This window comes from Pimephales promelas, chromosome 22 (genome assembly GCF_988280905.1).
Source record: "Pimephales promelas chromosome 22, fPimPro1.hap1.1, whole genome shotgun sequence".
Taxonomy (NCBI): Eukaryota; Metazoa; Chordata; class Actinopteri; order Cypriniformes; family Leuciscidae; genus Pimephales; species Pimephales promelas.
The window spans coordinates 17,364,271-17,376,352 of record NC_142790.1 but is presented as its reverse complement, the minus strand read 5'-3'; the positions used below and the strand labels follow the sequence as shown (position 1 = coordinate 17,376,352).

The window sequence follows — 12,082 nt, the reverse complement described above, 5'->3', positions numbered from 1 at the left end:
AGTGTTGTGCACGAGATTTAGAGCTTTACAACGATACCGGTCATGCCAGACTAAACAGACAGAGGAATGCTAACTTCTTAGTAAATTCGGGAGAAGTTTACAGCCGCAAGTAAACTAAATGTAATAAAATAAACATTTTAATGTATATTTTCAACGTTTTCTTTATAGCGGCATGAAAAATCAATGTTTTTCTCTGCCGTATCTCGCCTTTGAGAACATTTATTTTATCATACATAATGTTCTTACTGCAGAGTATCTGTCTGCACTGTGACCTCTGTGTTTGTACCTTTGACCTTGAGGGAGATTGAACTGCGACAGTCCCTCTGAGCCACAACCATTTATCCATTCTGAGCAGGCAGTAGCGCTACATGGGTCGACCTATAATCTCTCCAGCACCCGAGCGCACGGCTCTCTCAAAGGTAATAGACTACTTCATAATCTACTCACACCTCAAAGCGGGGCGCCCGGCTCTGATGGCTAATGGCAGGGGAACACAGGTGTCAGTGCATGCTAGACCCGCAGGTAAACAAACCTTCCTGCGTTCAATGACTTTAACCAGGAAATGACTGACCAAATTGATTTTACTAAAGTCATTTTGTGGAATTGGATTTTGACTTTGCTTGCTGGTTGTTAAAGGGATACTTCAGGATTTTGCATTAAGCTTTGTATTACTAAGAAAACCTGTAGTATTTTCAAATTACAATGCTTTCCACCCTCATATCCCCCTGAGATGAGAGATTTATGTATTTTTTGTCTGGAAAAAATCCTCTGATGAAGCAAAAATCGTTATTTTGCATCATCAGAGAATTTTTTGGCCAGAGGCTAAAGACTACAGTCAATAGTAGGCGCTGTCCCGCATGTTTTCAACCCGTTCATAGAGGGTGGGATCTCACCATAGACAGTAAAAGAAATGGACAGAGTGATCTCATTGGAACTCCATTGAGACGATTGAAGCCCGTTTTTGGCGATTTTTTAGCACTTCCGTCCCTGAAACTCAAACAGAGCTTGACTACGTAGTGGGACATGAGTGACCCGTCTGTCTTCTAGTGCTGTGGCATGAGAAAACTGAATCATTCCCTTCCCAAACATGCAGAGGCGGAGAGTGTGAATAGGAGCTGTCAATGAGCTAGGAGAAGGAGACAATTTTGCTAGGTATTCTGATTAATTATTTTGTCATTTTGCCTCCACGTTTCCCTGATTGCGCGCAAGCTTTTTCTCATGTCCATACGGTAATCTCTCTACTGTGCGACAGAGAGTCGCGTGGGTATGACGCAATCGTTAGCCTACTTTCCCTAAAACTGCTTTTACGGGGCCATAACATAAGCTACAAGGTAATGGAGCTATTTATACATTGTCGTGTTTCTTTAGAAATAAATAAAGGACAAATGGGGTCTTCAAACGCCTCAGATGTAAAGTTATTCGCTGTCAAAGTGATGCCAAAATGAATGGGAGTCAATGGGAATGCTAACGCAAGTAAAGTTCTGCTATAAGATGTCAGCTCCTGCGAGGCTTCAACTTCCGGTCGATGGATTACCCCCTTGGATCTCACGAGTAGTAGGGGTTACCATCCTCTTTTTTCCGGACATGTCCGGCCGTCAATGGCCAGGATTCAGCTTTTGCTTTCTGTAGTCGCCATTCATCGTTTACATTTATAGCTTTTGTTTCAATCTAACTGAATTCATTCTGATTGGTGAATCTGAATGTAGTGTTTAAATGAACGCTAAACAAGTGATCGGTTGATGTGCGTTTTAACATTGCTAAAAAAATTCCCGCTCCTCCGTGAGAGATATGAGACCGGTACGTCTCACAGGTGTCGCGCATCGGTAATCACGCTACCGGGCTGGCGCCGTTCACCACACGGCCCTCACTCGTCCTGCTCGCCACAGTAAACATAATGAATGGCGACTGTCAAAAGCAAAAGCTGAATCCCTGACATTTTAGGCGATCTCGAAACACATTTTCGGGCAGACTCATCACGGAGACTCACTAGTAGCCTAGACTTGTTGTTTAACTACAAAGTACTTGCGTTCTGTTACCGGTAGGCGTGGCCCTCTTAGGGCAGCGAAGCAAGTGCATTCTGGGAGTTGTTGTCTTTCATCCACATAAGCCAAAAATACATTTTCTGGCTTTTCTCAGTCTAGAAAGCTCTAAATTCAAAAATAATTCACATTTCTTCTATAAATGACCCATTTTAAATACACATTCCTTTCCAGAGGTGAAGTATCCCTTTAAGCAAAGCATAGAAGACAAATTACGATTAAAAACTTTGAAACAGTCAGCGCTAAAGTATCCGCTCTGAACTTTCCCGACCCAGATTCTGTGATGTGCGAGACAATAAGATCAGTGGTACATCTGCTGAGTGAGATGGGTGGCATTATATCCCACACAATCAAGAAAATGAATAGCTCTTGAGGATTAGGAGTGTGGCTTTTACGCTATTCCCCTGAGCTGTCGTAAACTGTCTCGCAGTCACCAGCGCTTATTAAAAGTTAGGGGGTGGGCAATTAGAATCGACTCCCTGATGGGTCTGCATGGTGGGTGGTTAACGCCTATGCAAATATAATTACCGTGATATACAGCGTTCCAGCGTCGCAAGAGGTAAATGAGAAACCAATGGTCAACTGAACAGTGTGGAGTGCTCAGAAATAGTGCAGGCCAAAAGTCTGAGACCACTCTTAAAAATGTTTGTATTTTTTGATTTATGTAATATGTTCTTATCTTCAAAAACGGCTAGATGAAGCAAAAAAATGAAAGAAGTCTTCACCAAAACTGCATTTATTTGATATAAAACAGTAAAAACATTAATACTGGAAAATATTATTAAAGTTTTAAATGACTGTTTTCTATTTTTAAATATATTTCAAAATGTAATTCAATTATGTGATGGAATTTTTAGCAGTATAATATAATTTAATAACTCATAATATGATTTAATCATTTTAAAATGAAAAATTATATTAATTCATATTTTTTTAAACAATTCCATATTTAAGGAGAAAATTATATTAGATTTTAATCATTAAATATCATTTTATATAAATTATATTATTCTAATTTAAGCATTTAAATGATCAATTATATTAAAAGTAAAAACATTAATACTGAAAAATATTAGTAAAAACATTAATACTGGAAAATATTATTAAAGTTTTAAATTACTGTTTTCTATTTTTATATATATTTAAAAATGTAATTCAATTATGTGATGGAATTTTTAGCAGTATAATATAATTTAATAACTCATGTAATATGATTTAATCATTTTAAAATTAAAAATTATATTAATTCGTATTTTTTAAACAATTCCATATTTAAGGAGAAAATTATATTAGATTTTAATCATTAAATATAATTTTATGTAAATTATATTATTCTAATTTAAGCATTTAAATGATCAATTATATTAATCTGTAATTATTAAAAAGTGTATTTTCAATTATAAATTATTTGTAATTATTAAGAATAATTTGTTATTAGATTACAAATTAAATTCATTTGATTTAAGTATAATAGTTCAAAGAGACAAATATGTACATTTTAGAAGTATTAAGTAAAGTTTGTTAAATAACAATTTGAGAGAAAAACAGAATTGAAAAGTTAACATGAATTTCAAATCGTATTTAACTTGTGTCTGTTTTGATTTAACAACAAGAGATGCAAAAACTGGTCAAGTTTGTGTAAAACCTGATCATCTCCAACATGATTTCAAAATCTCCCATGTTTTTAGTTCCCAAACTATCAGTTTACATTCAGTTTTATATTTAATTTTGAACCCCAGATTATCAGATGTGACTTTTGAGCCTGACTGTAAAAGGTTGAGACCAGAATCACTGACAGTGAGATTTTCTATTTTGTATCCAAGGACGTGTGTGTAATGCAGCACAGAGAAATTTGCCAGCTGAGATCCTAAGGTCTGCAGAATCTCACACGGAGTAGGATTCTAACTGATGGCAGATCTGTGGGGAACCGACAGTAAATAGCCTTGGAGATGGTTCTCAGAGAAAAGGAGGAGGAAAGAAAGAAAAAAAGACTGATAGATAGTGATGGAAAGAGAGAGCCGTCCTTGCAGCATGGTATTTAGATGAGAAAAAAGTGCTAAAGTCACATGCTAAAATGATGTGCTATTGTTTCAGAGACAAATGAAGGCATCACTCATAGCCAAATTACAACCCCGGGCCATCATCAGTTACGGCCTCTGGCTTATGCTGCTGAAGAAACTCAAGGTTTTAAGATAAGTAGCCTGACTGTAAGGCAACATTTCCACTCTATCCATTACTCCGGCAAACAAATAGACATAATGGTGCATGTATTGATTTTTTATTGTACTGAAGGTTAAGCGTTAAACACTTGCACTTGCACTTCTAAAAGAAAAATGGAGCTGTATTGTAAAGGTAAAGGTAAAGAACTCCCCTTGGGTTGAGGCATTTGCATTAGACACGCTCTTCTGTTTCAAAACGGCTAGATGGATCACAAAAGAGCAAAACCCAGAGGTCTCTCAAGATGGGCAGAGCATCTTAAAAACAGGACGGGATGCTCAAAAAACTGAGCAACGCAACAACAGATATTGGGTTGCTATGGATATTAAATCAAAAGTTTGGGTTTTAATGTCCATTATGCTCACCAAAAGTGCATTTATTTGATCAAAAATATTACAAACATTAAAATTGTAAAATATTTTAAAATGTAATTTATTCTTGTCATGGCAAAGCTGTATTTTCAGCATCATTACTCCAGTTTTCAGTGTCAAGTGATCCTTTAGAAATCATTCTAGTATGCTGATTTGCTGCACAAGAAACATTTTATATTAATATCAATGTTTAAAAACATTTTATATTTCATTTTATTTTTATTTATATATATATATTTTATATTTATTTTATATATATATATTTTTTTTTAAACCATGAACCATGTAAACTGTCTGGCAGAAATTTGTCAGATGACATGTTGACCGCCAACCAGCTGTACCTTTAATAATCTTAGAGGACAGAACGTTCAAACTTATAAATGCAGGAAAAATGAACTGATGACCATCAAGGTTAAAACAAATACAGCCGACAGTTTACCAATGAAAGTGATGTAGTTATCTGACAATGTTTTATATTTTTATTCAGGTTAATCTATTCATTATAATGAAGTAAACCGACTGCAGATCACTAAGCAAAGCTCCTGAACCGGTGTGTAAATAACGAACAGCTGCTGCGGACACTGATAATTTCTTTCATTTGCTTCAAAAAAGACAGAGAAATCAAGGAACCTTATCTTCACAAAGACTGACATCAAATGTCTTTCCAATCTGAAAATGTCAGCCAGGGCTGATACTACAAATCTTAATTCATTCATAATGTTGATATTAAGCAGAGAAAGAGGCTTAAACCTCAAAGGCTAGACAAAATAGAAAAGTACAAGATTTCTAATTGAAAAAGCCAAGGTGACTTCCAGAGACCTGCTAACTCAGTTCATCTACAGCTGAACCTTGTGACCAGAATCACTGACAATGAGATTTTCTATTTTGTATCCAAGGACATATGTCCACTAAGTTTACAAAAAAGTAGTGTACAATTTAAATATATATATACACACACACATTAAATGAAACATATAAATTTCATCGCCAGGCTAGTTGTAACAGTTTTAAATACATCCACACATGTCAGCATGACGAAGTGTATTTAACAGTTGCCATATCGCAGCCCTCTCATCCCAAGGCGTCATCTAACTGACGCTTTTGATGCGTCAACATCCGACGCACATGACACCCTTTAGCGTCAATATGAGACACGCCTCCTAGTGGTCTAACCCTAACCCTACCCCAGATCTAAACCTACCCGCGTCATCTAACTGACGCTAAAGGTTGCCATGTGTGTCGGATTTAGACGCATGGTCAAAAGCGTCAGTTAGATGACGCCCTAGGATGAGAATGCGTTGCATATCGAAACTATATAGAAGAAAAGAATTGCACCAAAATTCAGAAATCTTTGTAAGATATCACTGAACATTTATTTAACCATAGCACAAGTACTTTTTTGTGTTTATTTACAACACATTCTCATCCTATGGCGTCATCTAACTGACACTTTTGACCATGCGTCTAAATCCGACGCACATGGCAACCTTTAGCGTCAGTTAGATGACGTGGGTAGGTTTAGGTCAGGTGTAGGGTTAGGGTTAGACCACTAGGAGGCGCGTCTCATATTGACGCTAAAGGGTGTCATGTGCGTCAGATGTTGACGCATGGTCAAAAGCGTCAGTTAGATGACGCCTTGGGATGAGAATGGGCTGTTATTTAAAATTAGACAAATCTGATAAATCTGACTAATCTTTTTAATCTCCAATATGTTATTTAACAGTTTATTTAATTCTGTTAACTTATTAACAGAAGGGTTTAAACCCCAGTTGTGCAGCTGGGGAACGTTGTAACTGCATTACAATGTGCCTCTATTAAAAAAATATGCTATTCCACACTATAATTTTAGGAATTCTATTGAGAAAATTTCTGTGAATGTGGGAAAAAATGAATAAATACTCTAAACCCTAAGAAGATTTACACAAACTGAGAAAGTCAAAAAGTGTTATGTTGTGCGGATCAATAAATAAGAAATTAATATTGTTTTATATTTTATATTATATTGTGTTATGTCGTGTCCGTTGCTTCAAACCTGTATGCCTTTCTTTCTACTCTTAAAATAAAAGAAGATATTTTGAAGAATGTTGGTAACCAAACTGTTTTATTTACCATAGACTTTCATTGTAAGAAGATAAAAAACAGATCATTTCTCAAATTATCTTCTTTTATATTCCACAGAATTATGAAAGTCATACATGTGTGAAACGAGATTATGACATAATTCATTTTTGGACGAACATTTTTTGTACATTTTTAATACATTTTAGTTTTAGTTAGTGATACATTTAATCACGATTCATGAATGATGAATCAATACACACAAATTTGTGCATATGCCCGATTAGTGAGCGAGTTTAGAACCCTTGATGCAACCACATACCTTCCTTCCACCAATTTAGATTTTTCCACATGAACTCTATGCAATGAGACACTGTGGTTTATCACACTCTTCACACAGGCATGGGGCTTACGGATTCAAATCAATACGGGCCAGCCGAGACGTGAGGCTAAATCTTGGCCAAGTGGCAGCCCATTCGTTTCAGAAGACATCTTCCCTTGTGGCTTCACTGACATCAACACACATCTTTAGTGTGGAGGTGATTATGGGACTAGGCCTCCTCGGTACGATATGCAGTAAGTTAACAACTGTCCAAAAGCCCTTAGAAGAAACATCTGTCACGACAGGCCATGCAGCGTTATAGCTGGGTGCTTCAAACTAAATAATGGTTGAAATGCAGAAATTAATCATGGATTTGCTGGGCACTTAATATTTATGTTGTATACTGATGCAGCTCTTATGAAATATGAGAGTCTGTAAACGATGCTAGAGCCCTAAATATTACCTATGCATTTTTGTATGTATGTGTGTGTGTAATGAATCATCTCATGCTCTTTTGCATTTAACTGCAACAAAAAGACTTTCAACAAATTGGCAAATGATATGTTGCAGTGCGGTTCTTTATGGCTGTGAATGTTCTTTCTTTTGTCATTTTAGCTCATTCGCTCGTAAAACAAAATGGAAATTAGTTCGATGGAAAATACCAAAAAATAGCTCTAGTCATTAGCTTTGTGTGCGGCATCTCTTAGTAAACGTCTGTTGAAGATCAGAGCTTCACTGTAGAATATGAGTGTCTATAAACATCACTCGCAAACCAAATTTACTGTTACAGGGTTTTCACTGCATTTCCGTTATATACCTCTGTGCCACTTTGACTCTCATAACTCGTCAGTTAACAGCTTGTTCACAAACCACAACTAGTTCACAGATGTGCGATCCAAATGCAGCTGCAGACATGCAGGGAGGAAAAGAAATCAAATTAAGTACATGGAAGAATCCCCCCCCAACCACTGAGAGAAATAACATTCTCTGATTTGCATGAATAATTCTAAAAGAATTGGCTTTAGATAGTGTAGCTTGTTAATGTAATATTTCATATTATATTAAATGTATGTTCACTTAATAGTTTTGTTTGGAAAACAATGGCATGTGGTGCAAAGCTTTAGCCTACTTGTACAGTATATAATTATTTCTAATACAAACTAGTCATTCACACAAATATGCCAAATCTTGTGTTAATCTGCTAACATTGGCTTGGTGACATTTAAATTGGCATTATTTAACAATACAATTTTAATGGATATTCGAATATTTGATTATTTTGTCTAACGGGGTGACGATCTTAGTTGATCCGTGATCTGTGTGGACCAGGCCCCACGGTTCTGCACGTATGTTAATTGATGAACTGAGAAATCAAATTTTCCTTGAGCTTTTGACATCTAAGGGGTCATCATATTATAAGAATATCCTGTTAGTCTCAGAACTGAAAACGCTCTTGTTAGTCCAATAAAAGCTTTTATTGACACCAAGCTCAGCAAACGACTCGTTTTTCAAAGTGGGGAACTATGACGTCAAAGAGGATAAAACACCACCCCCGCAGAAGAAGATCAACGCCTACTTCAACACGGCCGGTTTAGCCCCGCCCACCGATTCGCGCATTACACGCATAGATCAATTACATAGGCCTACCTCGTGATAACAAACTTGATCGAGCTACCGAGCGAGCAATACAAAATATTGTGGAAGAAGACAGTCGCTGCACATGCTTCCTCTGGATTCCAATAGGAAAGCATGGTTAGACTTTATTTTTAATGACGTTCCAGCTGATGAGGGTAAAACCGTCTGTTTGCTTCATTTCACTGAGGATTGTTTTGTAAACAACTGGATTTGCAGACCGATTAAGATTAAAGAATGGTGCTGTGCCGTCTGACAGGACTTGTGCAACACACTCTGGGTCGAACATATATGGGCGAATCATTCCGGTTGCCATTTTACAACATTGGACGTTTTCAAAACAATTTCCCCCAAGTGCATCGACGGGTGAGTTGAAACTCATTATAATGCAAAACTGTTATCCACTCACAGCAGTGGGCGTTTACTTCCAAGTCTTGAGTGCGAGACGCCCATAAAAACCGAGCGTTTTTCAGAAAATAGCCTATTACTTATTCATTTTGATGTTTTTGAATGCCAAAACCAAGCGAACGTCATAAGTGGACCTCAGACAACAATATAATAAAATTTAAAAAGCCAGTTCACGACCCCTTTAAAAAACAAAATCAATATCACATTATCATTTTGATAAGATTTGTAAGTTGTTTATAAACCTACGCCAACAGCAGAATACATCAATATGTTTCTATATGCAAATTGTTCATTGTGATTTAAAAATAAAAGTATATCCTAAACACTTGCTCTGAGTTTGCATGTTTTTATGTCTGTGTTCTTGCTTATGAAATTACAGTGGCTGTAGCATTTCTATCCTAAAAAAGTGAACAAATATTATAGATTAAGTGGACAATTTAATAAAATGTTTGGCGAATATTAAACAAGGATTTGATCTGTAAAATGTAATAACCACTCACCATGCTGTTGGTGCCTTCTCCAGGCATTTGTTATAATATGGACATAAGCTGATTGTTATATTTTAAGTGGTGTTCATATGATTGCTTGCTTTTATTACTTTATTTGAGCTGGGGTTGTTTAATACTTGATGTGAACTAGCATGTTCCTCACGTCTCCCGGAGGCACAATGCAGCCAAGAGCACTTGTGTCTGGTAAGACATAAGTCTCCACATAGATGAGAGAAAGAGAGAGAAAGAGTGAAAGAAGAGAGAAGCACTAGAGCACATCATGTTGTCTTTCCGCTGATTGACAAATAGATCAAGTGTCTTGCCTCAAAGTCACTGCTGGCTCACTTCATCAAAGACACAGGGAGAAAAAGCAAGATGAGAGCAGAGAAAAGGAAAAGGGTGAGTGACAAATGAAGGATCGCAGGGAAGAGAGACGGAATGAGATCTCACCATCCGTGGAGCATCCAGTGGATCCGTCGCTGGAGCAGTACCTCATCTCAATCCGCTGTCTCCCTACTTCCAGCAGGTTGGGCTCCGGCACTCTCGCCTTACAGGTGTACCTGAAGCGCTGCTCGTAGTGTCCGCCATTGTCCGAGATATTCACCGGCGTCCATGGTGTCCAGGGAGTGGTCTTCTTTAGATCCGGGCAAGGGAGGGTATTACAGGACTGGAATTCCTGTGCAAAACACCAACATATATTATATGATTGTATTTTAACAATATATCGTGTCACAATGTATCACAATAAGAAAATGCAACGATGTTTATCATGGATAGTTTTAGAGTCAATACTACAGTACATTAAACTAGTATAACATTGAATAATGTATAATAATGCATTGGGGGAATATTTGTGGGTCCTGATAATGCCAAATATAGTATCTAGTGAGTGAAAGCGTAATTGAGTGAGTGTAAGCATGTTTGTCTAAAATAATTCTGTATTTTCAGCTTCAGAATCATGAATATACAGTATTTATTCTGGTGTTACCATTGTCCTGTGCATTGGGTAATCAGCAAGTCCAAGCCTATTCATTTACACAATTAAATATCAAATTTGGCATTTTAAACAACAGTACATTTTTTGTTAACCTTTTATCATGTCGTGGAGCATCGCAATTATATTCTATCATGAGTTTAGTATTGTTATATATGTATGAATCGTGCCAATCGTGACAAGGGTATTGTTACACCCCTATATTTAATACAACTGTATTCATATTTTATGTATTTATAGAGTATAAAATAAATATTGTATAATATATATCAAAAAATTAAATATATATTTTAAAATGTGTTATATATGTGTACATTTCATTGAATACTTCATGTATTTATAAATCATGAATATATATTATATAATTGTATGTTTTTATTTTATCTAAAATATATAATTAGACGTATAGATAATTTATATACCTACATACATCTACATATGTTATCAAATAAAAAATACTATATATATTTTACATTTAGATATGTATACAAGTATGAATAATGTATACTATACTATATATATTAATGTATGTATAGCATTTATGCTGAGAAAGTCGCTTTGGTGATTTGTTGCTATTTTGCAGGCGCCTATGAAATATATCCATCGCACTCTTTGCTGAACAAGGCAAGTCACAAACAAGTCAGGCAGAAAAGGTCATTGATCAAGTTTAATTTATGGCCTTCAAGGAGAAAAAAAAAACTGAAATATGAGGGAATAAATAATGGAGTACATCCAACAGAAGCTCAAATTACATTTCGATTTGAATGGAACCTCGAATGACTGACAAAAAAAGACAAAAATTGTCACTACTACCATGGGACAGTTAAAACGAGTTTCAGCTGTGCTGTCTGTTCTAACGTCTCGTCCTAGTTCGGCGGGGACAAATCTAACCTCTTAAATTCCTGATTGTTTTATAGCATTTCTGTAATTGATATGACATCCACACTGCTGTATCCTTGATCTGTACCAGCTTTGAATCCTTCGATTTATGGTAACATAGAGCGTCTTCTGATACCAATGTCTAGCACTTGAGGCAGTCAGATTCATGTCATGACATCTCAATAAATCGTCTTGAAACAAGGAGCAATAGATTTCCTGTAAATCATATGTGTTCATTTGGTGGAGTGGGGAGCTCACATTCTCACAGCATTTATTTATGCTTAATAGACCTTGAATGACTGCCAGACCTTGGAAAAATAAGATAAAAGTTCTTTTTGTTCATCCGTCAATCTGTCAGACGGAGGGAGAGCTGATGTGAAGCGCTCAGACGTCTGTCTCATCTCACCTCCCCTCCCTCCCTCCACTCGTCCCTTTTCACCTCCGTTCTCCCACGGATGAAGAGCAGATAGACAAGGTTAAAGATATAGAAAAGTTTGGGCATTGTTTACAGTGCGCTCTGAACACCTGCTTTTGTTTTCACACTTTCTTTGTTAATATTTAACGATGGTAAATATTACGAAATCAAATCAGCTTACTCAGTGCTTTTTTACCTCAGTGAGCATCAACACATCAGCTAGAAATGTTCTACCATGCAGAGATTTTTGCAGTATGTT

At 36.4% G+C, this 12,082-nt stretch overlaps 1 protein-coding gene across 4 annotated transcripts in view; it reads right to left on the bottom strand.

The window, feature by feature from the left end:
- Positions 1-12,082, bottom strand: part of sema5a (sema domain, seven thrombospondin repeats (type 1 and type 1-like), transmembrane domain (TM) and short cytoplasmic domain, (semaphorin) 5A) — a 148,079-nt gene that overhangs the window by 18,959 nt on the left and 117,038 nt on the right. For all 4 annotated transcript variants that reach the window (XR_005622044.2, XR_016149226.1, XM_089125679.1 and 1 more), the window contains one exon: positions 9,986-10,211. Coding sequence is in view for 2 of the 4 variants with exons in the window: in XM_089125679.1 (XP_088981805.1) it covers positions 9,986-10,211 (226 nt within the window). In the remaining 2 variants the exon portion in view is untranslated. The remainder of the gene's footprint in view (positions 1-9,985; positions 10,212-12,082) is intronic.